The sequence below is a fragment of the Anolis sagrei genome, chromosome 10 (assembly GCF_037176765.1).
Source record: "Anolis sagrei isolate rAnoSag1 chromosome 10, rAnoSag1.mat, whole genome shotgun sequence".
NCBI classification, from domain to species: Eukaryota; Metazoa; Chordata; class Lepidosauria; order Squamata; family Dactyloidae; genus Anolis; species Anolis sagrei.
Genome location: NC_090030.1, coordinates 11998881 through 12026460, shown reverse-complemented (window position 1 = coordinate 12026460; position 27580 = coordinate 11998881). Strand labels below are relative to the sequence as shown.

At 42.1% G+C, this 27580-nt stretch overlaps 2 protein-coding genes across 2 annotated transcripts; one reads left to right on the top strand and one right to left on the bottom strand.

The window, feature by feature from the left end:
* Window positions 1-5238: 5238 nt before the first annotated feature.
* On the bottom strand, window positions 5239-13340 carry LOC132763001 (DNA excision repair protein ERCC-6-like). Its single transcript, XM_060756306.2, has 2 exons — window positions 13230-13340; window positions 5239-9708 (listed from the first exon to the last, which is right to left on the bottom strand). Exons 1-2 carry the CDS (start codon window positions 13262-13264, stop codon window positions 5628-5630), a joined length of 4116 nt encoding a protein of 1371 aa, XP_060612289.2. The 5' UTR covers window positions 13265-13340; the 3' UTR covers window positions 5239-5627.
* A 1861-nt stretch (window positions 13341-15201) lies between these two features.
* Window positions 15202-25853, top strand: CHMP1B (charged multivesicular body protein 1B). The gene is made up of 8 exons (XM_060756307.2): window positions 15202-15371; window positions 17668-17765; window positions 18541-18687; window positions 19154-19222; window positions 19322-19429; window positions 21242-21285; window positions 23670-23742; window positions 25197-25853. Exons 1-8 carry the CDS (start codon window positions 15356-15358, stop codon window positions 25239-25241), a joined length of 600 nt encoding a protein of 199 aa, XP_060612290.1. The 5' UTR covers window positions 15202-15355; the 3' UTR covers window positions 25242-25853.
* The last annotated feature ends 1727 nt before the right edge of the window (window positions 25854-27580 follow it).

The window sequence follows — 27580 nt, the reverse complement described above, 5'->3', positions numbered from 1 at the left end:
AGAATCAAGGTTTGGCTGGGAGCCAATTCTGTTGAATAGGCCTTTTGGCTTATTTGTTTTGTTGGGACAGTTGTCCAGAAGAGATACATCTGCTTATAGAAACCTCTGGAAGTCTGTGCCTGAGGTTACTCATGAAACCTTACTAATGTAACCAATCAAGATTCGTGCCTCTTGTGAAGAAACAATTGAACATGTTATACTCCTGTTAAAATAAACTTGTTACTGTTTTCCTCAAGCCTTGCCTGATAGTTTCTCTTAAGCCTGCATAAGAAGTAAAGTCAAGCCAGGGACAGTAAACGCTACGCTATCAAATGAATAAAGCCTTCTGTAATTAATAGTCCCTTTATAAACTAGCTCCTGAGCTTATGTTGATCATTGCCCGGCTTTCCTCATAAATTTGGTGGCAGTAGTTTTACCCTCCTTTACAGTGCTCACTCCATTTCTAAGCCAAAGAGCCGGCGTTGTCCATAGATGCCTCCAAGGTCATGTGGCCAGCATGACTGCTTGGAGTGCCATTACCTTCCCATCGGAGCGGTACTTATTAATCTACTCACCTTTTCATGTTTTCAAACTGCTAGGTTGGCAGAAGCTGGGGCTAACAGCAGGAGCTCACCCCACTCCCCCGGATTCGAACCTGCGACCTTTTGGTAAGCAAGTTCAGCAGCTTACTCCACTGTGCCCCCAAATGCTCCCTTAGCAAAAGATATCATGAGAACGTTATGAGTAAAGAGAAGATTTAGTAATTTGGTTTTGCCTGAGCTTACTAGGAAGGGAATGATTGCACCTCCTCCTCTCCTCCCTTGATTTAAGTGAGTGAAAATATTTTGCATTTTGAAATGTTTACGGTAGTTTGCAGCAATTGGTTCTCATCTCTATTTCTAAGAGCCGGCAATGTCCATAGACACTTCTATATATTTATTTATGACATTTATATGCCGCCCTTCTCACCCCGAAAGGGACTCAGAGCGGCTTACAAGATATATATATATATACACATACAATATATTATATTATTAGCATAGTTATTTATTTATTTATCATGTCATCAGCAACCATACCATTGTATTACATTTCTAACAGAACAAAACAGACACACAGATTAAAAAACAAAAACAAAACACAGATTTTGCAAACTTGGTAGTTGGTTAAATGTCCAGTATCTGGCCACTTTGGAGTGCCTCTGGTGTTGCCGCAATAAGGTCCTCCTTTGTGCATGTGGCAGGGCTCAGGTTGCATTGCAGCAGGTGGTCAGTGGTTTGCTCTTCTCCGCACTCGCATGCCGTGGATTCCACCCTGTAGCCCCATTTCTTAAGATTGGCTCTGCTTCTCGAGGTGCCAGAGCGCAGTCTGTTCAGCGCCTTCCAAGTCGCCCAGTCTTCTGTGTGCCCAGGGGGGAGTCTCTCATCTGGTATCACCCATGGATTGAGATGCTGGGTTTGGGCCTGCCACTTTTGGACTCTCGCTTGCTGAGGTGTTCCAGCGAGTGTCTCTGTAGATCTAAGAAAACTATGTCTTGATTTAAGTCGTTGACGTGCTGGCTGATACCCAAACAGGGGATGAGCTGGAGATGTCTCTGCCTTGGTCCTTTCACTATTGGCTGCTACTTCCCGGCGGATGTCAGGTGGTGCAATACCGGCTAGACAGTGTAATTTCTCCAGTGGTGTAGGGTGCAGACACCCTGTGATAATGCGGCATGTCTCATTCAGAGCCACATCCACTGTTTTAGCGTGGTGAGATGTGTTCCACACTGGGCATGCGTACTCAGCAGCAGAGTAGCATAGCGCAAGGGCAGATGTCTTCACTGTGTCTGGTTGTGATCCCCAGGTTGTGCCAGTCAGCTTTCGTATGATGTTGTTTCTAGCGCCCACTTTTTGCTTGATGTTCAGGCAGTGCTTCTTGTAGGTCAGGGAACGGTCCAAAGTAACTCCCAGGTATTTGGGTGTGTTGCAATGCTCCAGTACTCTTAGCATAGTACAATATCAGTATTAAATATTACTATATTGTACTATACCATTATATTGTAAAATTATTAGTAATATAAATATATAATTACATCATATTAGTATTATATTGCATTACATTATAAATATATATGTATATACAATATATTATATTATAATATTAAGTACAGTTCAATGTACTTAACCTACATTCTGAAACTGCATTGTATGGCAATGTAGATATAGTCTCAGTTGGGATGATGGAAGTGTTTCAGTTCAGAATTTAATGCAGTTACCCTGCACTAGATTTCTCATTTAATGAGAAATTTTTCCAAAGGCTGGGGAAGATGTGCTTCACTAGATGTTGTCGTCGAACTCCAGTTCCATTAAGCCAGTGGAGAGGAAGGACAGAAGCAGCAATTCATCAACATCTGGCCTCTTTTCAAAGCCATGTCCTTCTGACTAATCCATGAGCCTGTTAAGCCTGATTCTATTTCCTGATTTCTGTCTGCAAAGGATGTTTCGTATGAGCAATCTTCAGTCTGAGCTCTAAGCTGTGACTGGAAGTGATACAACACAAGTGGAAATGAGGCTTCTGGAAGGAAGCATGCCTTCAAGAGCTGTCCATAGCAGGTTTTCACAAACAGGTGAACATTATATGTCTGGGAATAGCAAATCTCATAGTATAGTATAGTATAGTATTAGTCCAGAAGTGAATTAGTTTCTCAAGCCACTTCTGACATGATAAAAAATGTATATTGGTATACTATGAGATATACCGTATCTGGCCACGGTGGTCCATGCTCTCGTTACATCTTGAATAGATTACTACAACGCGCTCTACATGGGGCTGCCTTTGAAGACTGTCCGGAAACTTTAAGTAGTCCAACGAGCTGCAGCCAGATTACTAACTGGAACAACATACAGGGAGCATGCCACCCCCGCGTTGTCAGCTCCATTGGCTGCCCGTCCAGTTCCAAGCACAATTCAAAGTGCTGGTCTTGACCTATTAAGCCCTATATGGTTCTGGCTCAGCTTACTTGTCTGAATGTATCTCCCCCTATGTCCCACCTCGAAACTTATGATCTTCCGGGGAGGCCCTGCTCTCGATCCCACCTTTGTTGCAAACGCGCTTGTGTTTTTTTGTTTTGTCGTGTCAGGAGCAACTTGAGAAACTGCAAGTCGCTTCTGGTGTGAGAGAATTGGCTGTCTGCAAGGACATTGCCCAGGGGACACCCCAATGTTTTGATATTTTATCATCCTTGCGGGAGGCTTCTCTCATGTCCCTGCATAAGGAGCTGGAGCTGATAGAGGGAGCTCATCCGTGCTCTCCCCGGATTCGAACCTGCGCCCTGTCGGTCTTCAGTCCTGCCGGCACAGGGGTTTAACCCACTGCGCCACCGGGGGCTCCAACGCACTTGGTGGAGATGACAGACAGGGCCTTCTCGGTGGTGGCCCCCAGCCGGTGGAACTTGCTCCCCAGAGAAATTAGGTTAATGGTTTTCTCCTTTCCTTCAGGAAAAAGTTGAAGACGTGTCTATGGGACCAGGCATTCAGATAGCAGGCTGACAATAAAAATGACAACAATGCTATGGAAAATGGACTGGCTTCGGATTAAGTTGTTGATCGTAGAACTCGGACATAGACATGCCAACTAATTCAATTTGCACTATTTTAAATGGTTTTTAATTTAATTGTAATGATTTGCTTATTATCTAACTGTTGTTTTAGCTCAGGGGTCCTCAAACTTTTTAAACAGAGGGCCAGGTCACAGTCCCTCAAACTGTTGGAGGGCCAGATTATAATTTGAAAAAACATGAATGAATCCCTATGCACATATCTTATTTGTAGCCCAAAAAATACTTAAAAAGAATACAATAATTAAAATGTGTGGGCCTGCTTTGGGCTGATGAGATAGGATTGTTATTGTTGTTGTGAGCTTTCAAGTCATTTCAGACATAGGTTGACCTGAGCGAGGGCTGGGTAAATGCCCTTTGAGGGCCGTATCCGGCCCCTGGGCCTTAGTTTGAGGACCTTTGTTTTAGTTGATTGTATATAGGGGGCTGTTGTCAGCTATAATCTGCCCTGAGCCCCCCTTCGGGGGTAGAGCAGGGCAGGGTACAAATATTTGAAATCTATATAAATAAAAATGTAATGTTCGTTTGTGGGATTAGCATAACTCAAAAACCACTGGACGAATTGACACCAAATTTGGACAGCAGAGCCCCCGGTGGCGCAGTGGGTTAAAGCACTGAGCTGCTGAGCTTGTTGATCGAAAGGTCGCAGGTTCGATTCTGGGGAGCGGCGTGAGCTTCCGCTGTCTGCCCTAGCTTCTGCCAACCTAGCAGTTCGAAAACATGCAAATGTGAGTAGATCAATAGGTACCGCTCCGGCGGGAAGGTAACAGCGCTCCATGCAGTCATGCCGGCCACATGACCTTGGAGGTGTCTACGGACAATGCTGGCTCTTCGGCTTAGAAATGGAGATGAGCACCACACCTCAGAGTCAGACATGACTGGTCTTAATGTCAGGGGACCTTTACCTTTACCTTTACACCTAACAACCCAATGTATGTCCTTCACTCCAAAAATTTTGATTTTGTCATTTGGGAGTTGTAGTTGCTGGGATTTATAGTTCACCTATAATCAAAGAGCATTCTGAACTCCACCAACGATGGAATTGAACCAACAGAAAATATTGGAAGGGTTTGGTAGGCACTGACCTTGAGTTTTGGAGTTATAGTTTACCTACACCCAGAGAGCACTGTGGACTCAAACAATAAAGGATCTGGACAAAAATTGGCAAGAATACTCCATATGCCCAAATATGAACACAGATGGAGGAAACAGACCTTGACATTTGGGAATTGTAGTTACTGGGATTTATAGTTCACCCACAATCAAAGAGCATTCTGAACCCCACCAATGATAGAATTGGACCAAACTTTCCACACTGAACCCCCATGATCAACACAAAATACTGTGCTTTCTGTTGGTCTCTGACGACCCTTCTGACACCCCCCCCCCCCCCCAGGGTCCCGACCCCCAGGATGAGAAATGCTGCCTTAAGGCCAGCGAGTCCAACTCCCTTCACCAGGGCAAGAAAACATATCCAAAGCCCTCTTTTACTTTCCCAAATCACCAGACTGGGCCACAGCAAAGCGTGACAAGGGACAGCTAGTACATAAATAAATATTGTTGAGCTGCCATTGCAACACCTGCTGGGCCACAACCTTTCCACCCCAATCTGTGGAAATGTAACTCGAGGGAGATAAAATACAACAAGGGACACAAACAGCTTGTAAAGCGAAAACAATTATATTTCTACAGGTTCCAAGAGAGATGATGAAAGGAGACTTTGAAGATGAAATCAATTCAGAAGGATAAGGCTGTCCGAATCCATTTCCCTCAATTAGAAGTGGATTTCCCCCCTTTACCACATGATACTAAATTCAATAAAACTACACAGGTCAAACATGCAAATACAAATAGTCCTTAGTTGTCCGTAACACTTCTGCAGCAAGCAACTCAAATTCACCTTATAACTCTACTTTCCACATCTCAAAAGTGTGCAAATAGAAAACTCAGGATAATGTGAGCCAGCAAGAGAAATAATATTGTATTTTCTCCTAGGGACTGTCGAAGATAATTATCTCAAGAAGAGCAGGGCTGGCCCTTTTAAAGTGCTTCAAAACGAAGACTCGTCCCCAAGAGAGCCTATCTCATGCATATAGCTGGATTTGTCCTCCGAGTCCAGTGTCTCACCCGAAGGCTCTTCTTCCAGCTCTGATGTCTCCTGGTCGCTGTAGCTCTTGCTCATTTCGCTTTCTAAGCTTCTCTGCAAAGAGCTTCCAGGAGGCCCTTCGCTCTCAGGCTCCACCACCTCTGCCATGTCTTCCACCTGATCCATGACTAAATTGGCCAGGGATCTTCGAGAGGCGGTTGACCGTCTTCCACTGACCTTCAGTCTTGGAGAGAAACAGAGATCGGCCATGGGCTCTTTGGTCTTTGGGGTTGACATATAGATCCGACCCATGTTGTCCGAGGCTGATATTTTCCCATGCTCGCTGTCATCGACAGTAACAGAATCATGTTGCTCCTCTTCATCATCTGAGACTATTCTTCTGATTGGCTTCTTCTTATATTTAAAAGAATTGTCACTGTTGTCCATTGAAGCATCAGATAGCTTGTTAAAGCCTTCCAGAAGCGGAGACTCCATCACATCTTTCCTAGGCTGGAGGCTTCCGTTGCCTTCATTTTCTCCAGCCCAAGAATGTGATGCAGAGCTATGATGACTGTCCAGCCGCAGCTGAAATCCTTCATTTTCCGTTTCCTCCAGTGATATTTCCTCTCCTGAAACAACTTGCGGTTCGTCTTCAGAATCATCTAAGACAAGGTTGAAATCAGCTTGGTATGGGGAAGGCGTAGTGAAGGATTCATTTTCCAGCATCCTTTCAGCGCTGTACTTTGAGGTATTATTGGTTTGCGCCTGAAATGGCACTGCAGCATCTAACTCATAAATTTCACTACCTTCTTCATACGGTTTTCTAACATCAGGAGTTAGTTCAGTCTTTGTTAGTTTCTCATCATCACTAGAAGTCGGTGACTGGTGCAATGGTTCCACTTGGACATCATTAAAATTGACGCTTGAATCAGTAGAGAGATCATAGGGAATTGTTTGGGATTCAGGACTGCAATCTTCCTCATTAGATAACGAGGGAGCAGCAAGAAAAGATGGCATCCTTTTCACATCACAGTATTTCTCTAATTGGGGTGATTTGTACTCCTCATTCTTCGAAAGAGATATGTCCATGTCAGATTTGTTGTCCACATCTAGGGCAAGCGGATCATGGGAGGTTGGTTTGAATTCTGGATAGCAGCTCTCCTTGTTGGTTTGTGGGAAAGGGGACACCGTGCTTTGATCTTGCTCTCGCTTGCATTCCTGTAGCCTGGGTGATTTGCAATCTTCACTCTTGGAAACAGATAAATCCATGTCAGATTTGTTCCAAAGCTGTTCGTTGTCCACATCTTGGGCAAGCAGATCACTGGAAACCGTTTGGAATTCTGGATGGCAGCTCTTCTTATTGGTTTGAGGAAAAGGGGACACCGTGCTTTGATCTTGCTCTCGCTTGCATTCCTGTAGCCTGGGTGTTTTGCAGTCTTCACTCACGGAAACAGATACATCCATGTCAGATTTGTTCCAAAGCTGTTCGTTGTCCACATCTTGGGCAAGCGGATTGTTGGAAATCATTTGTAATTCTGGATGGCAATTCTCCTTGTTAGAGAAGGAGTTGGATCGAGGCGAAGGAGACACGGTCCTTTGATCATGCTCTTGTTCATATGCTTGTAACTTGGCTGATTTGTCTTCCTTCTTCTTGGAAAGGGATATATCCATGTTAGATATGTCCTGAAGCATTCGTTCTTCACCCACATCCTCAATAACTAGACTTGCCATTTTGGAGCTTACATTAACAATGCGACAATCGTTGCCGTCATCACTCATGTTGTCATCTTCATCATCAGCTACAAGATCGACCACTCCATCACCTGTGTGTTGAACAGATGCAGGTGAGGCATGATTCTGAGGAGGTTTGGGTGTTTTCTTCTTTGGCTGGGTAGACAATTCCATTTCTCTCAGCCACGCTCCTTCGGTTGTGTTTCCCATGCTTTCTACCAACTGGTCTTTCAGTTGTGACTCTAGCTTCACCAACTCCTGGGCTTTTTGTACTCTGTGTTCAATGTATCGGTGATCTTCTTCATTCTCTGCTTCATCTTCGTTAGCCGTTTCATGCGTATACATCAAATCATGGTCCGAGATGCCAAATATTTTCAGCGAGTGGAGATATGCAATGTGCTCGTCCAGCTGAGTGTCCGTGTTCCTTTGGGAGGAATGCAAGGACTGGAGCTGGAGTTGTGTCGATGAGCTTCGGGGATCTTCCAGCGTGAAGAGCTCTCTCAGTTCTTGATTGCTGAAATATCTATATGGGTTCTTCTTCTCTCCTGTGCTTTGCCGGATTAGCGAGTCCTTGAAGACTTGCCTGCGATAGATTTTCTCTTCTACCGTCCCGCAGGTAATGAGACGGTAGATCACCACGTTGGCTTTTTGGCCAATTCTATAAGCTCTGTCCACAGCCTGAGCATCCGTCGCTGGATTCCAGCTCGGATCAAAGATCACCACTCTGGTTGCGGCCGTTAAGGTTAAGCCAACTCCACCTACTTGGGTCGTGAGCAAAAAGACGGAGTAGTCGCTGTTCTTCTGAAACATCCCAATTCTTTTTTCTCGCTCCGTCAAATGCGTCACCCTTCCATCGATGCGCATGAGCTTAAAACGCCTGCGCGTTAGAATGCGCTCAATAATATCTAGCATTTTCCTTGACTGAGAGAACACAAGCGTTCGATGGCCCTCCTCTTGGAGTCGGTCCAGCAGGGCCACGAGGAAAAGCAACTTCCCAGACTCCTCAATCAGAACCTGATCGGAAAGATGTTCAATGTGCTGGTGCAGAACCTCACTGGCTTCGTTTTCATCGCCATCCAGGTCATTATAACTGGATGTTTCCAGACCAAGTTGGCTGCAGGCTCTCGCAGATAGCAATCTGGGGTGATCACAGAGCTTCTTGAGGACGTTCAGTTCGGCCAACGGGGACCTTGTCGTCATCAGCAACTCCTTGATATGATCCAAAGAAATGAATTTCCGGTATATTTCTTCTTGTATGGGTGCCAAGTACACCCATACGATGAAGTCGTTTTTTCTGGGGAGTGATGGCATTTCAGGAGCAGCATCCTTACTTCGAAGTTCAGGAAGGTTGTTTTGAAGTTCAGGATTAACTGTCTTCTTCAGCTCGTCTTTGCTGCGCCTCAGGAAATAGGGCTTGATGATGGACATCAGGTTTTCGGAGATCTTGAGGCCCAGCGCCTTCTCTCCTGGCGTCGCATCCTTCGCTCTGGCTCTGGTGATCGGATTCTCATACTCCATCCGAAAGGTTTTCATGGTCCCAAGTAGTGAGCCTTGGCAAGCAAAGTCAAACAGGGCCCAGAGTTCTTTCAAGTTGTTTTGGACCGGGGTCCCTGTGAGGAGGATGCGGTTTCTGGAAGGAATGGCGTGCGCCGATTTGGTTGTTTTGGCTGACGGAGTTTTAATTTTGTGCGCTTCGTCAAGAATGACATAGTCCCAAATGAATTCCTGATTGCCAAAGCTGGCAAGCTGTTGCCAATTGTTGAGCAGCATTTGGTATGTTGTGATGAGGACACCATGCCTCCTCTGGATCCGCTCAAGGTTTCTGTTGCGTTCAGCTATGCAGGTCCCATGAAAGACTTTCACCCGCAGCCCGGGAGTCCAGCTGGAAAACTCTTTTGTCCAGTTGCTAATGAGGGTGGTTGGCACAATTAGCAGCACGGATTGGATATGTTCCGCATCAAACATGCCTGAAAGGAAAGCAATGATCTGAATGGTCTTGCCCAGGCCCATGTCGTCAGCCAAGATGCCTCCTTTCCTTCCATCTCTGTATAAGCCATACAAGAAGGCCACCCCTTCTCTCTGGTGCTCGAAGAGCTTGTCATACATTTCCCCGTACATCATCAACCCGCTCTGACAGACATCCACAAAGCCATCCTCCTCCTGGTCCAGGGCCAAAGAAGCCAAGGCTTCCTCCAACTTTTTGATGTTCTGGATCAGCTTTTCGCTGGGGTGGATTTGCAAAGCTTTTCTGAACAGTTGGATGGATTCCTCCAGGTTCCCATTACGGGCCTCTTGCTTTCCCTCGGAGACATATCTGTAAAATATAATGCCGTTCACAAAGTCAGAAAGCCCCACACACAAAGTTAAGGAAAGCATTCAAGAAAGGTTTCCTGAATTTTTCAAGCCACGTGGCAAAATGAACTTTCCCAGATTTTGTTGTTATTTTTCTTTTTGAAAACAGGATTTTTTAGAAAACCCCAAAAACATATAAAAATAGCACCCTCTATACATTAATAGTTATTCTATAAGCATTAAATATATTATGAATCACTGAGTTGATGTGAGTTTTCTGGGCTGTGCTGGCCATGTTCCAGAAGCATTCTCTCCTGATATTTTGCCCACATTTATGGCAGGCATCATCAGAGGTTTTGAGGTCTGTTGGAAACTAGGCAAGTGGGGTTTATATATCTGTGGAATAATGTCAAGGGTGGGAGAAAGAACTCTTGTCTGTTGGAGGCAAGTGTGAATGTTGCAATTGGTCACCTTGATTAGCATTGAATGGCCTTGCAGCTTCAAAGCCCGGGGAAATTCTTTGTTGGGAGATTTTAGCTGGCCCTGATTGTTTTCTGTCTGGAATTCTTTTGTTTTATGAGTGTAGCTCCTTATTTATTGTCCAGATTGTAGAATTTTAAATACTGGTAGCCAGATTTTGTTCATTTTCATGGCTTCCTCCCTTCTGTTGAAATTATCCACATGCTTGTGGATTTCACAAACCATTGAAGCTATTGAAATCCACAAGCATATGGACAATTTCAACAGAAAGGAGGAAACAATGGAAATGAACAAAATCTGGCTACCAGTATTAAAAAAACACTCTAAAATCAGGACAAAAAATAAAGAGCAACTCATAAAATGGGGGAATTCCAGATAGAAATCAATCTTGAGTATGTGGGGCAACTAAATATAAAACATGTTGTCTTAATGTTTTTATTTATCCCTGTAAAAACAAATATACCATAACTCATTGGTCATTCTTTTCCACAGACAAAAAAAAGGCTTTGAAAAATGGGGTGTGTGCATTTTAAAATATTGAATGTTTAAGATTTAGACTTAGCTTCCCATTATTATTATTATTATTATTATTATTATTATTATTATTAAAATGCCCCATTCATTTCAGGGCTTACTCAAAGAATGACTCAGTTCAGTATTATGAATTGATGACTGGTAAGGCAGAATATATATTCCAAAATAACATAGGGAAGCCAATGCCAAGAATATAGGAGGAATCACTCCCAGACTGGAGAGTTATCTGGATTTATAGAATTACGTTATTCAATACAATATTTTAATAAGGGTGCATCTATACTATATCTATATAAATAAAAATGTAATGTTCGTTTGTGGGATTAACAGAACTCAAAAACCACTGGACGAATTGACACCAAATTTGGACACGATACACCTAACAACCCAATGTATGTCCTTCACTCAAAAAAAATGATTTTGTCATTTGGGAGTTGTACTTGCTGGGATTTATAGTTCACCTACAATCAAAGAGCATTCTGAACCCCCCCCCCCCCCCCCAACGATGGAATTGAACCAAACTTGGCACACAGTTCTTCCATGACCAACAGAAAATACTGGAAGGGTTTGGTGGGCAGTGTCCTTTGGTTTTGGAGTTGTAGTTCACCTACATCCAGAGATCATTGCAGACTCAAACAATGATGGATCTGGACCAAACTCTAGACAAATACTCAATATGGCCAAATGGGAACACTGGTGGAGTTTGGGGAAAACAGAATCTTAACATTTGGGAGTTGTAGTTGCTGGAATTTATAGTTCACCTACAATCACAGAACATTCTGAACCCCACCAACGATAGAATTGGGCCAAACCCCCCACACAGAATCCCAATATAGGCCCCAGCAACGCGTGGCAGGGGACGACTAGTTATCTAATAAAAGTGTATTTACGGAAGTATTAATATAATAATCAGGGCACACCTACAACGTATTTATTTCAAAATTATAAGTGTATCTGTCTGGCATGGGCAAACGTCAGCCCTCCAGGAGTTTTGGACTACAGCTCCCACAATTCCTAACAGCCTACATGTTGTTAACCACCCTGAGTCCCCATTGGAGAGATAGGATAGGATAGAAATAAAGTTTTATTAAGTTTTATTATTATAACAATAATAAACCTTATTTATACCCCACCCCATACTATATTATACACACACACACATACCCACACAATATATATTATATTATTAGCATAGTACAATATCAGTATTAAATATGACTATTTTGTACTATACCATTGTATTGTAATATTATTAGTAATATTACAATATAATATAATTGTGTGGGTATGTGTGTGTGTGTTTATATATACACACAGACACACACACACACATATACACACAATATATATAATATTAGGATAGTATAATATCAGTATTAAATATGACTATTTTGTACTATACCGTTATATTGTAATATTATTAGTAATATTACAAGTAATATAATAAATATATATTGTGTGGGTATGTGTGTGTGTGTTAATATATACACACAGACACACACACACATATATATATACACACACACACATACAAACACACAATATATATAATATTAGCATAGTACAATATCAGTATTAAATATGACTATTTTGTACTATACCATTATATTGTAATATCATTAGTAATATTACAAGTAATAAAATATATAATTATAATATCATATTAGTATTAGTATTATAGGGCATTACATTATGTTGTTGTTCATTCGTTCAGTCGTCTCCGACTCTTCGTGACCTCATGGACCAGCCCACACCAGAGCTCCCTGTCAGCTGTCACCACCCCCAGCTCCTTCAAGGTCAGTCCAGTCACTTCAAGGATGCCATCCATCCATCCATCTTGCCCTTGGTCGGCCCCTCTTCCTTTTGCCTTCCACTTTCCCCAGCATCATTGTCTTCTCCAGGCTTTGCTGTCTCCTCATGATGTGGCCCATTACATTATAATATTATAAATATTATATGTACATACAATATATACAATACATACAATATATACAATATATAACGGTGCTCCATGCAGTCATGCTGGCCACATGACCTTGGAGGTGTCTATGGACAATGCTGGCTCTTCGGCTTAGAAATGGAGATGAGCACCACACCCCAGAGTCAGAAATGACTGGACTTAATGTCAGGGGACTACGTTTACCTATACAATATATTACATTACATTACATTATTATATATAAGGGTGCATCAATACTATATTATATTATAATAAATGTATACCTACATCAATATTATGGATATATAACAATATAGTAAGGGAGAAGGTATATTAATGCATTTTACATCACTTGGAACTGCCATGGCTCAATGCTATTGAATAATTCATTATTATTATTATTATTATTATTATTATTATTATTATTAGAAACACAAGATAAGTCCACAGCAGACTCATTATAATAATTATTAATATTTATTATTATTATTAATTAATAATAAATAATAATTATTATTATTATCCTCATCATTGTTATTATTAGGACTGTATCCAAATGGTCAGTCTTTAAGCCCAGCAGTTGCCTTTACCTCCGGTATTGCTCCGCTTGCACAGGATCCTCCATGGCTGCCCAAAAACGAAGAAACGAAACTACTGCTCCACTCAGTATCAAACATTCAAATTCCCGCGCCAACCTCGCATCTCTCGCGCCTGCAGCCAATCACCGAGCAGCTCGCGACGGATTGGTGGAGCCGCAGCCACTCAGCTCGCTCAGAACGCAGGGCAGATGACGTCATTGAGGAGGAAGCAAAGTTCCCTCTTTTAGCAAGTTCCCAAGCTTTGCCCCGCCCCCAAGGCGTTTTGCACTATAACTCTTTGGCAGAGGAAGTTAAAGGTTTTGGAGGAGTTATAGTTTTCCAAAACCTTTAACTTCCTCTGCCAAAGAGGGCTGGTGCCTCACCCAACTTCAAATCCTCAGTATTCAATGACATCAAGCCAGAGCTGATTGCTGCCAGGGGGAATCCTTTGTTGGGAGGTGTTAGCTGGCCCTGGTTCCAGGCAAGAATCAATCAGGGCCTGCTAACACCTTCCAACAAAGGATTCTCCCAGGCAGGAAGCAGCCAGGCTTTGAAGCTGCAAGGCTATTCAATGCCAATCAGAACTGCCACTCTGGGCCAGAGTGAAGGGGGGGGGGGCAGGGGAAAGTTTGCAGGCTGGGTGATACATGAACCCTGCAGTTACATCCATCTTCCATTATATTGTATTATATTATATTATATTATATTAAAAATGTGGAAGCTCTAGTTTACAGGCTGGGTGATAGTCCTGCATTTACCTCTGTCTTCCTTTATATTATATTAATTATATTATATTATATTATATTATATTATATTATATTATATTATATTATATATAAACGTGGAAGCTCTAGTTTGCAAATTGGGTGATACATCCACCCTGCATTTACCTCTGTCTTCCTCTATATTGCATTATATTATATTTAAATGTCAAAGCTCTAGTTTGCAGGTTGGGTGATACATCTGTCTTCCTTTATATTATATTATTATTATTATTATTATTATTAACTTTATTTGTACCCCGTTAGCATCTCCCGCAGGACTCGATGCGGCTTACACAGGCCGAAGCCTCAAACACAATACAATAAAACATAACACAATAATAACAAGCAAATCAAAACAATTAAGCAAAATAACAACAATAACTACATCAAGACACTATTAAAACTGGTTCGGCCGGCGCAATGGGGTACAGGGTTAAAATGCTGAAATGGCAGGAGGAACGTAGGAGTAAAAGTGCTGTGTGCAGTAACATCGGTTGTGCTAAAGTGCTTCTAGGACTTGGGATGGGGATTCCTAATCTGAGAAGGCACATCGGAACAGCCAGGTTTTTAGGTTCCTTCTGAAAACTGCTAAAGTAGGGGCCTGTCGGAGATCTTTTGGAAGGGCATTCCAAAGTCGGGGGGCCGCCACAGAGAAGGCCCTGTCCCGTGTCCCCACCAAGCGCGCTTGCGACGTGGGCGGGATCACGAGCAGGGCCTCCCCAGATGATCGGAGTGAGCGTGTGCGTTCGTAGATGGAGATGCGGTCACGCAGGTAGGGTGGTCCCAAACCGTTCAATATTATATATTATATAAACGTGGAAGCTCTAGTTTGCAGGCTGGGTGATACATCAACCTTGCAGTTACCTCCGTCTTCCATTATCTTATCTTATATATAAAAACGTGGAAGCTCTAGTTTGCAGGCTGGGTGATATTGTATTGCATTGCATTGCATTGCATTAATGTGGAAGCTCTAGTTTGCAGGCTGGGTGATACATCAACCCTGCAGTTACCTCCGTCTTCCTCTAGGGGGAGTGTGCTAATGAAACGAAAGCAAGCGTATTGAGGATGGAAGTGTGTGAGCGAGGGAGAGAAATAGCGTTGTCATTGGCTGGGAGGCTGGCGCATGCGCAGTCGTGGATCTCCCCCCTCCTCCTGTATTGGTATTGCTTTCTTTCCCTTCAGTCTGTCAGCTGCGCCACGTGACAGGATGTCGGGGGCGGGCGCTGAGAGTTTCAGGGCGGCGGCAGCCGGAAGCAGGAAGCAGGAAGTGGCATCGCTGAGGGGAAAAAAGACACAAACACCCAGGCCTTGTTTCGGGAGCAGTGCTGGAAGGAGATTCCCCTCGGTTCTCAACGCCGGGTTTGAAGCGCCGCCATGTCCAGCATGGAGAGTATCCTTTGGGGCTCTTTGCAAAGAAACTCAAGCGAGGAGAGAAGGGGGAGGAAAGGGAGGTGTTTCCTAGTCTGGCCCTGAAGGCTCTTCATTGCCTTGTGTGGGCATAGATGAGTGTTTTTACTGCTGTTGTTGTCTGTATACATAGAATAATAGAGTTGGAAGAGACCCCGTTGGCCATCTAGTCCAACCCCCTGCTATACAGGAAAAGCATAACAAAATCACCCCCGACAGATGGCCATCCAGCCTCTATTTAAACGCTTCAAAAGGAGGAGCAGGGAGCTCCACTGCTGAACAGCTCATGGGGTCAGGAAGTTCTTCCTAATGTTCAGTCAAATCATCATTCCTATCATGTATTGTCAAAGCCACACCAAACAACTACCAGGCCATCAAATGCTAATCACAGTGGTCAAACTTCAATGGCTTCAAACTTTAAGAGAGGAGATTCCATCTGAACACGAGGAAGAACTTCCTGACTGTGAGAGCCGTTCAGCAGTGGAACTCTCTCCCCGGAGCGTTGTGGAGGCGCTTTCTTTGGAAGCTTTTAAACAGAGGCTGGATGGCCATCTGTCAGGGGTGATTTGAATGCAATATTCCTGCTTCTTGGCAGAATGGGGTTGGACTGGATGGCCCATGAGGTCTCTTCCAACTCTTTGATTCTATGATTCTATGAATTGAAATGTTCACACGTAGCTCCAACAGACAAGAGTTCTTTGCCCCACCCTGGTCATTCCACAGATATAGAAACCCATTTTCCTAGTTTCAACAGACCTCACTACCTCTGAGGTTGCTTGCCATGGATGCAGGCGAAATGTCAGGAGAGAATGCCTCTAGAACATGGCCATATAGCCCAAAAAAAGCTACAACAACCTATTCCTATCATGGCCTGCATCAATAGGAGTCTAGTGTTTAGATCCAGAGAATCATAGACTCAAAGAGTTGCAAGAGACCTCATGAGCCATCCATTCCAACCCCTGCCAAGAAGCAGGAATATTGCATTCAAATCACCCCTGACAGATGGCCATCCAGCCTCTGTTTAAAAGCTTCCAAAGATGCTACCCCTCTATTCTGCCTTGGTTAGACCACACCTGGAATATTATGTCCAATTCTAGGCACCGCAATTCAAGGGAGATGTTGACAAGCTGGAATGTGTCCAAGGGAAGGTGACTCAAATGATCAGGGGTCTGGGGAACAAACCCTATGAGGAGCGGCTTAAAGAGCTGGGCATGTTTAGCCTTCAGAAGAGAAGGCTGAGAGGAGATGTGATAGCTATGTATAAATACGTGAGAGGAAGTCACAGGGAGGAGGGAGGAGGGAGCAAACTTGTTTTCTGCTTCCCTGGAGACTAGGACCCGGAACAATGGCTTCAAACTACAAGAAAGTAGATTCCATCTGAACATGAGAAAGAACTTCCTGACTGTGAGAGCCGTTCAGCAGTGGAACTCTCTGCCCCGGAGTGTGGTAGAGGCTCCTTCTTTGGAAACTTTTAAACAGAGGCTGGATGGCCATCTGTCAGGGATGCTTTGAATTAGATTTTCCTGCTTCTCGGCAGAGGGGTTTAATTATATATTTATTTATAAATGTATAATACAAATCTTTATTTGTATCCTGGTTTTCTCCCACAAAGGGACCAAAAGTGGCTTACAACATATTTAAACGAATACAAGTCCAAAACAATCAGCATATATAGCACATAAACCATCTATACAATAAAACATAAATAAGCATTTAAAACCAAGTTCCTTTTGCATCCTGATCCTGTCCTCTGGAGTATTAGCTCTCCCTCCCAATTTGGTGTCATCTGCAAACTTGATAAGCGTGTCCTGTAATCCGTAATTCAAGATATTGAACAGTTCTGGACCCAGGACCAGCTAGTAGGCTGTTAGGAATTGTGGGAATTAAAGCATGTTAAAGTGGGAGGTGTCAAAACTCTTACTAATGTGAAGGACAGGGAGAGAGACAGGATTCTGGAGTTGCATTATATACAAACAGTTGTTTTGAGACATACAGAAGTTTGGGTTTTTTTTAATTAAAAAAATGCTTCCGTCTCGTAGCTTTATACATTCTAGTATCTTCTCCAACCTTTTTAGTACATAGTGTGACATAAATTCAGATAATTAGAGAGGGAAGCTGTTCTTTTGTATTGAGTTATTGCAGATACGACTGTGATTGCAATGCATTGTCAAATCTAACAATTAACTGAAAGGATTTGGTGTTTAAAAGTTGCTATTGGGGTTCCTTGGATAAAGCTTTTGGATGTCAGAGAGCCCAATTATCCTTAACCTGAATGACAGAAAATCTCTTTAACTTGAAGTTTGCTGCCAAAGAGCTTAGCAGAAATGCCAAAAAATGTGATAAGGAAGAAAAACTTGAAAAGGCCAAAATTAAGAAGGTAAGATATTAAACTATATAATTTTTATTCCTTTGGTCTGGAATCAAAATGTTTAGGAAACTGTTTAATCTGACTATCAATATGCAAGAAATTGAGCATAGTTTCTGGCTATGACATGCTTATATCAAAAACTGAAAAATAAAACATCATTTTAGTGTACAGACAAATATATAGCATTCTGAAAGTTTGTTTCAGTACATTTGTAGAGCCCCCTGTGGTGCAGTGGGTTAAACCCTGTGCCGGCAGGACTGAAGACCGACAGGTCGCAGGTTCGAATTCGGGGAGAGGCGGATGAACTCCCTCTATCAGCTCCAGCTCCTCATGCGGGGACATGAGAGAAGCCTCCCACAAGGATGATAAAAACATCAAATCATCCTGGCGTCCCCTGGGCAACGTCCATGCAGATGGCCAATTCTCTCAGACCAGAAACGACTTGCAGTTTCTCAAGTCACTTCTGATACGACCAAAAAAAAAAGTACATTTGTATATGGATGCCCTTTTTAAAACAGATAATCTACCATATCCCTTGACTAGAAACTATTTCAAAGGCTTAAAGAAGTTGCCTTTTGGAAACTGTGGGTTCAGGGCTTTGGGTGAAAAACACTAGTTTGTTTCACCTCTTTTTTAGAAGATGAACACTGAAAGTCAAAAAAGAAATGCAACTATCCTTAATCATTTTGCTGGCATGTGGATACTCCTAGCAGAAAGCTAGAAGTTGTCAGGTTGCCAGTCATTTAAAGTAGATGAAAATCATTCTCTTTTTTGTAATTAAAAGGCAATTCAGAAAGGCAACACTGAGGTTGCAAGAATACACGCAGAAAATGCAATCCGGCAGAAGAATCAAGCCATCAACTTCTTGCGGATGAGTGCAAGGGTGGATGCTGTAGCCGCAAGAGTTCAAACAGCAGTCACAATGGGCAAGGTAAGCTGCTTTCCTTTCTTTTAGTAACAAATACACATTGCCAGAAACTTCACTTTGCATTGACCATGGGATTGTGGGGAAGGGAAATTTTACATGCAGTAGTTGCAGATCCAGTCCCTGATAGGCTTCAAAGATGCTTACCGCAAGCCCTAGAGTACTATTGGTGGTCTCCATACACCACGGGGTGATGGCATGAGTTGGTATAAGGTAGCTTCCTGTATTGTAAGCAAAGAGTACATACACATATGCCCAAAAGCTATGAACATGTTGAATTACTTTAATTGGAAATGTGAACCGTGAAGATTTCTTTTGATGTGCTTCCTTAAGAAGCAGTTCAGCAGTTTTAATAGTAACTATAACTTTTCAGTGTTATGTTTCTATTTCAGTATTGGGCTATGATTGTCGGTCTCCAAAGTGGTACACAACGATCTAAAGATAATCTTTGTTAAATATGTTCTTCTTCTAGGTAACAAAGTCAATGGCTGGAGTAGTTAAATCTATGGATGCGACGTTGAAAAGCATGAACCTTGAAAAGGTAAATTCATAAGTAAACGTTAAACACTTTTTAAAAATTTCCTGCTACTAGTTTGACCTATTTTACATGATTGGAGTGACACGTTTTGCTTTTCTGCAGATATCTGCTTTGATGGACAAATTTGAACAGCAGTTTGAAACCTTAGACGTTCAGACGGCACAGATGGAGGACACGATGAGCAATACCACTACCTTAACAACACCACAAGTAAGCTTTAAGGGCCGACCAAGTAGCTGATCAATAGCATTTCTGCCAGAAAATGGGGCTTATATTTTGGGCATTTTCTGTCATTTGCCACTATGAGAGGGTGTAAAGCAAAACATAGAAATATCTTGTCGAAGGTTTTCATGGCCGGAATCTATGGGTTGCTGTGAGTTTTCCGGGCTCTCTGGCCATGTTCCAGAAGCATTCTCTCTTGACGTTTCGCCTCCATCTATGGCAGGAATCTTCGGAGGTCAATAATAATAATAATACTTTTTACCCTGCCACCATCTCCCTGAAGGGACTCGGTGTGGCTAACACGAGACCAAGCCCAAATGAAATTACAATGGAGCAAAAAACATATAAACAAGACAATAACATCAAATAAAATACTTCGTGATAACATAGTAAAATAAAAATAACAAAATCATAATAAAAACAAATGATAAAATGTTAATAGAATTAGGTTCTGAGGTCTGTTGGAAACTAGGCAAATGGGGTTTATATATCTGTGGGATAATGTCCTGGATGGATGAAAGAACTCTTGTCTGCTTGAGGAAGGTGTGAATGTTCCATAGATCTATAATTATTCCTGAAGAGGTTACACCACAGGTTTATTCTCAGGAATGGTATTGGTGTTGATGCTAGCAATATTCCAATTGTAATAACAGAACAACAGAGGACAAATGCAAGATACTCCACTTTGGCAGGAAAAACGAAATGCAAAGATATAAAATGGGGGACGCCTGGCTCGAGAGCAGTATGTGTGAAAAAGATCTTGGAGTCCTCGTGGACAACAAGTTAAACATGAGCCAACAATGTGATGTGGCGGCAAAAAAAGCCAATGGGATTTTGGCCTGCATCAATAGGAGCCTAGTGTCTAGATCTAGGGAAGTCATGCTACCCCTCTATTCCGCTTTGGTTAGACCACACCTAGAATATTGTGTCCAATTCTAGGCACCACAATTCAAGAGAGATATTGACAAGCTGGAATGTGTCCAGAGCAGGGCGACTAAAATGATCAAGGGTCTGGAGAACAAGCCCTATGAAGAGCGGCTTAAGGAGCTGGGCATGTTTAGCCTGAAGAAGAGAAGGCTGAGAGGAGATATGATAGCCATGTATAAATATGTGAGAGGAAGCCACAGGGAGGAGGGAGCAAGCTTGTTTTCTGCTTCCTTGGAGGCTAGGATGCAGAACAATGGCTTCAAACTACAAGAGAGGAAATTCCATCTGAACACGAGGAAGAACTTCCTGACTGTGAGAGCTGTTCAGCAGTGGAACTCTCTGCCCCAGAGAGTGGTGGAGGCTCCTTCTTTGGAAGCTTTTAAACAGAGGCTGGATGGCCATCTGTCAGGGGTGATTTGAATGCAATATTCCTGCTTCTTGGCAGGGGGTTGGACTGGATGGCCCATGAGGTCTCTTCCAACTCTTGGATTCTATGATTCTATGAAAGGGTTAGTCTCTCTGTAATATTCAGAATTCCATACCAAATAGTGGTGAAATCATACAAAGAATATTAAAACCATCATAGTAAAATAGATTTTTATCTTGGGATGGTTAAGTTAGATTTATCGCAATCCTGCACTTGTTAGTTCAGAAGCAAGACTCACCTGGTCTTCAGAAAACTTCATTCATAAGAAGTAATGTCAAATATTTTTGAGGCTGTCTTTCAAAAAATTAAATTTGCTGTGTGGAATGGTTATACCTCCCCCTGGTGGTAAAGCACTCAAAGTTCAAAGACCCAGAGGAAACTTCTGTTGGGTTGCTGTCCCTTTCTGTGTGCTGTTGTTGATGTGTTTTTCTTTTTCTCCCCTCCAGAACCAGGTGGATCTACTTCTGCAAGAAATGGCAGATGAAGCTGGGTAAGTGGAAGCATCTGACAAAACTGAAATGGCAGCAATGTCATAAAGGTTTAACGTAATAAAGGTTTAAAAAATTCCTGTTTTTTTTTTCTTGTTATGGTCAGCATAGTGGAAATTGTCGAGAGCAGTGGTTCCCAACTTGTGGGTCCCAGGTGTTTTGGCCTTCAGCTCCCAGAAATCCTAACAGCTGGTAAATTGGCTGGGATTTCTGGGAGTTTATTATTTATTTATTTATTTATGACATTTCTCACCCCGGAGGGGACTCAAATTGTAGGCCAAAACACCTGGGTATCCACAAGTTGAGAACCACTGGTCTAGAGTTAATTATTTTATGATGTATGGCACTGTGTTTTCGAAAAAATGCAGCTGTTTTGCCCCTTATTGGGAATTGCAATATTCCCATGAGATAACTGAATTAAACTCAGTGGGGCTTGCTTTTAAGTAAACATATTAACATTGCTGTATTTAAGTGGCTTGCCTCATTGTATTTTATAGCTGGATGGTTTCATGTATCATTTTAACAGCTATTCTATGTATATTTATTATATTTTAATCTGTTTTTACCACATTGTACTATTTAATTGTTTTTTATTTTTCTTTTGCATTGCACTTTTTCAACTTGAGTAAAGTGTGGGATTGTTGGCTGCCTTGAGTCCCCATGGGGGAAAAATATTTATTTATTTATTTATTTATTATTTAAAGCTTTTATATTCCGCCCTTCTCACCCCGCAGGGGACTCAGGGCGGATTACAGTGTACACATATATGGCAAACATTCAATGCCAATTTTTGACATACAAACATATACAGACATACACAGAGGCTATTTAACTTTTTCTGGCCGCCAGGGGAGCTGTCGCTTTCATCGTCCATCTGCGACGCTGATGAAGCACTTCTGCATTCCCCGCATGCTTCCCCGCTGGAATGCTTTGCTGGAGTCTTCTTTATGGCCTCATAAATCAGTTAATTTAGCCTCCCCACACTTTAAGGTGGTACCTTATTTTCCTACTTGACAGATGCAACTGTATTTTGGGTTGCAAAGGTCGACAACAGGCTACACACAATTGGTTGGAAGCCCACTCCAACCCGGGCTGGCTTCGAACTCATGACCTTTTGGTCAGAGTGATCTTAATGCAGCTGACACTCAGCCAGCTGCGCCACAATCCCGGTGCATAAATAAAGTTTAATAATAAAAAAGCGGCGTATAAATAAAGTTTAATAATAATAATAATAATAATAATAATAATAAATCATTGATAGACTCCATAGGCAGACCTGTGCAAGAAGCTAGGATACAAAAAAAATGCATTATCCTCAAATGAAATGGCAGTTCCACAAGGAAGACTACGCTGGGCTGATGTTAAGGAAGCAGCAAAAAGTGCAATACAGTAGAGCAGGGGTACTCAAACTTTTTAAACAGAGGGCCAGGTCACAATCTCTCAAATTGTTGGAGGGCTGGATTATAATGTGAAAAAAAAATGAATGAATGAATTCCTAAATATCTTATTTGTAGTGCAAAAAACACTTATAAACAATACAATAATTAAAATGAAAAACATTTTAAACAAATATAAACTTATTAGTATTTCAATGGGAAGTGTGGGCCTGCTTTTGGCTGATGAGATGGGATTGTTGTTGTTGTCATGTGCTTTCAAGTCATTTCAGACTTAGGTTGACCCTGAGCAAGGGCCAGGTAAATGACCTTGGAGGGCCTTAGTTCGAAGACCTCTGCAGTAGATTCTTGCTTATCCAACATAAATGGGCCGGCAGAATGTCGGATAAACAAAAATGTCAGATAATACAGAGTCTCCTACTGTTACCCGTCCAAAGTGGCCCTAAGTCACCTAGAGTACTAACAAGAAGGGATTCAAAGGGTTAAGGCAAGGCAACACCTCGGGGCTAGAGTGGCCCAACAGGAAGTGCCTGAGTGTGAAAGAGAAGCGTGGAAATCACAGAATTAAGGAGGGAAGACGTTTCTGCGTGTGGTCCTGCCTTTTCCCCCTTTCCTTCCTCCTCCTCCTTGTCTTGCCTTTCTCACTTTTTGGGAATGGAGAGAGAATTGGGGAGCGCTCCTTTAATTGAAGTGGAAAAGCTGGAGGAAAAGGGGGCATCAGATAAGAGTGTTGGATAAGACAGAATGTCGGATAAGCGAAGGTCGGACAAGCGAGACTCTATTGTATAGCTATATTACTAATCTGGGGTAGTACGTGAAGTATAGACAGAATGATTGCTCCATGGCTGTGGCAAAGACCAGGATGAGCCTCTGTTGAATACATCAGTGAGTAATGCTTTCACTTTGTGGCGGGAAGAGTTCCTGAGGTATGGATTGCCTTTTGAATGCAACCTTTATGTATACCATTATCTTTCTTTTCTCTTAAACTCTAGCCTTGACCTAAACATGGAGCTACCTCAGGGACAGACAGGATCTGTGGGCACAAGTGTTGCTTCAACAGAACAGGTATACATACGGTTCTTGCTATGCTTGTATTTCTTTCCTTGGTAACAGAGCTAGATGCTATGTCCTTAGTGCAGTGTTTCTCAACCTGCGTAATAATAAGATTAACACCTCTGAAATGGTGTTTTGCTACAGATTTAATCAGAGCTCCCCCCCCCCCCCCCAATTATCTAGATCAGCGTTTCTCAACCTTCCTAATGCCGTGACCCCTATAAAATTATTTTCGTTGCTACTTCAGAACTGTAATTTTGCTACTGTTATGAGTCGTAATGCAAATATCTGATACGCAGGAGGTATTTTCATTCACTGGACCAAATTTGGCACAAATACCCGATACACTGAAATTTGAATACTGGTGGGGTGGGGTTGGAGGGTGGTTTTGTCATTTGAGAGTTGTAGTTGCTGGGATTTATAGTTCGCCTGCAACCAAAGAGCCTTCTGAGCTCCACCAATGATGGAATTGAACCAAACTTGGCACAGAGAACTTCCATGACCAACAGAAAATACTGGAAGGGTTTGGTGGGCATTGACTTTGAGTTTGGAAGTTGTAGTTCACCTACATCCAGAGAGCACTGTGGACTCAAACAATGATGGGTCAAGACCAAACTTGGCACAAATACTCAGTATGCCCAAATGTGAAAACTGGTGCAGTTTGGTGAAAATAGACCTTGACATTTGGGAGTTATGGTTGCTGGGATTTATAGTTCACCTACAATCAAAGAGCATTCTGAATTCCAGCAGTGATGAAATTGAATCAAACTTGGCATGCAGAACTCCCACGACCAACAAAAAATACTAGAAGGGTTTGGTGGGTATTGACCTTGAGTTTGGAAGTTGTAGTTCACCTACATCCAGAGAGCACTGTGGACTCAAACAATTATGAATCAAGACCAAACTTGGCACAGATATTCAATATGCCCAAATGTGAATACTGATGCAGTTTGGTGAAAATAGATCTTGACATTTCGGAGTTATGGTTGCTGGGATTTATAATTCACCTACAATCAGATAGCATTCTGAACCCCACCAACAATAGAATTGGGCCAAACTTCCCACATAGAACCCTGATGACCAACAGAAAATACTGTGTTTTCTGATTGTCTCTGGTGACCTCCCTCGCGATCTCCCATGGTCCCAACCCCCAGGTTGAGAAACACTGCCTTAGTGTCTGTATTTGAATGCTTCCTTTTGCGCCTAATTAGTTAAAAAGCAGGCTGTTGCTTTTCTGTTCTCCCACTAGTTCTTGAATTTGTCAGAATTCTTACCCATTGTCCCATTTACTTTGCATTGTATTTTCTTTGATTTTGAGCCTGCAGGTAAGAATTTTGGAAGTTGACCATTGCCCTTGGTATAATTTTGCCTGAGCTAGGTTTCCATTTTGTTCCATTTTATTATCACCAAATGCATGGCTTCTTTCCCTTAAATCGGAGTTGATTAAATGCTTTCTAATTCTGCAGGACGAGCTCTCACAAAGACTGGCACGCCTCCGGGATCAAGTGTAGCAGGAAGCGTTGGATCTCTTTCCTTCTCTATATGCATCCAAAGCATTCTGTGCACATAAAACAGACCCCAACCAGAATCTCTGTCTCTAACCTGTCTAGATATTTAAATAACAGACGAATGGGCACTTGTTGTGTTTGTTTCTTGCTGCGCTTTCTATAAAAAAAAATTAACACAAAGGTGGCGTGTCCTTCGGTGTATTTTCTAGTTCTGTAAAGTACCCTTTTGAAGCTGAGGCTTATATTTTTGCAGAGGCCCAGATTAAAATTTCACTCTTACACAGTATCACTGAAAGGAAAACTATAAGTGAGTATATATCCTAACTTATATAGCAGGGCTTTTAAATTATGAACCATGTTTATAGTTGAATTACAGAAGATCCACGCTGTTCATTTGATCATCACACTAAATACATCAAGGAAAAATTGGACAGAACACAGTATTTGTGTATATGTGTGTTTGTGTATTGTTTAAACATCACCGAATCATCTTTCCGCGTCTTTCCAAAACAAACATGCTTGTAGTTAAATCGAAATTATAGTTGCTACTTTGTCCTCATCACTGAAAGTTGGCGTTGTCACTTCGGTACTGATGGAATAAAATATATTTTTCAACATTGTTGCTGAGTTTCCCTTAAAATACATATCACAATTGTTTTAAGTGTTTAGGAATATGTCTTAATTCAATTAAAGTGCCAACTTGTAAATGTTTTACTATGTGACAGAACTGCATTTGTTGTTGTTGTTGCTGTGAAAGAGCCAGAAGGGTTACACTGATGTTTCATAAACGAAAATGAGCTGGCAGAGATTAATACACTTACTGATGTCTTAAGTAGAGACATAAACTGTAAACTTGTATTGATTCCTCAATGCTATGCGTAAAACAGGGTTGCTGTGAATTTTCCGGGCTGTATGGCTATGTTCCAGAAGCATTCTCTCCTGATGTTCTCCCCCATCTACGGCAGACATCCTCAGATCTTCTGAGGTCTGTTGGAAACTAGGAAAATTGGGTTTATATATCTGTGGAAATTCCAGGGTGGGAGAAAGAACTCTTGTCCCTTGCCCCTACTTTAGAAATTTTTAAAAAGAGTCTCAAGACCCGGCTTTGCCGTTGCGACTTCGGAGAGTAGTTAAACAACCCTTTGCTATTGCTCCCTCAGTGTTTTGTCCCAGGAGTTCTGTTGAGATTAACTTCACAATCCAGCAGCAGATTGGTTGCACAACTTCAGCGCTTTCCAGTAGCTTCCTGCACAGTATTTTCAGTCAACTGCTCCCACAAAGTAGTCACTCTGGAACCTTTTACACACACTTGAGCACATGCCCGGCCATTGTCAGTTTTACCATTGTCTTTCCCCCAGTCTAGATGATATTACAAACTTACCACAGCATACAGTTATATCTTGTCTTAGCAGACAGGTTCTTTTAATCAATTACATAGAGCCTTCGACGAACAACATCACATCACAAGGAGAGAGAATACACTGTACATGACTTCCTTATATACAATTCTATGCAATTACACATAGCAATCTCTGATTAGTTCCCAACTCATTGACTTAACTCAGACCCAGGATTACATCATTCACAATCACCTGGACTAGGCCAGAACACATTCCCCAAATGAAGTTCTATATACAGTTAATGCATGACTCAGCATTTCCAATAGAAGCCCATTAGCAGTGCACGACTCAGCTATATTACATTAAAATACATTGTGAAACCTGACAAGTTCTCCTCCCCCCCCCCCCCCCGCTTGTAAGTAGGTTTGTCCATCATCCCATCTCTACATGATTTCTCCCTACAATTAGTTTTACCTTTTATCGCACCTGAAGTTTTAAAATCATTTTATGTACATGCGCCCCACTCTCTTTTATTATGTTTTGGTTTTATGTTTTATGTGTATTGTTTATATGCCTTCTTTTCCTCTCATTATTATAATTTTTACTTTATTGCAATTTGGTATTTTTGCATTGTATTTGTTGTTCGGGCTTGGCCCCATGTAAGCCGCTTCGAGTCCCCATTGGGGAGATTATTATCATCATCATTATCTGAGGCAAGTGTGAATGTTGCAATTGGACACCTTGATTAGCATCAAATGGCCTTGGAGCTTCAAAGCCTGGCTGATTGCTGCCTGGGGGAATCCTTTGTTTAGGAGGTGCTAAATGCTAATCAAGGTGGCTAATTGCAACATAGAATCCTAGAGTTGGAAGAGACCTCATGCGCCATCCAGTCCAACCCCATTCTGCCAAGAAACAGGAATATTGCATTCAAAGCACCCCCAACAGATGGCCATCCAGCCTCTGTTTAAAAGCTTCCAAAGAAGGAGACTTCACCACACTCCA

Coding starts and splice junctions, on each gene's coding strand:
- LOC132763001 (XM_060756306.2), bottom strand. CDS start 13,264: ATGGAGGATCCTGTGCAAGCGGAGCAATACCGGAG. Junction 9,709..13,229: donor CAAGCGGAGCAATACCGGAG/GTAAAGGCAACT, acceptor TATATTTTACAG/ATATGTCTCCGAGGGAAAGC.
- CHMP1B (XM_060756307.2), top strand. Junction 19,223..19,321: donor AAAGCATGAACCTTGAAAAG/GTAAATTCATAA, acceptor GCTTTTCTGCAG/ATATCTGCTTTGATGGACAA. Junction 21,286..23,669: donor GAAATGGCAGATGAAGCTGG/GTAAGTGGAAGC, acceptor CTTAAACTCTAG/CCTTGACCTAAACATGGAGC.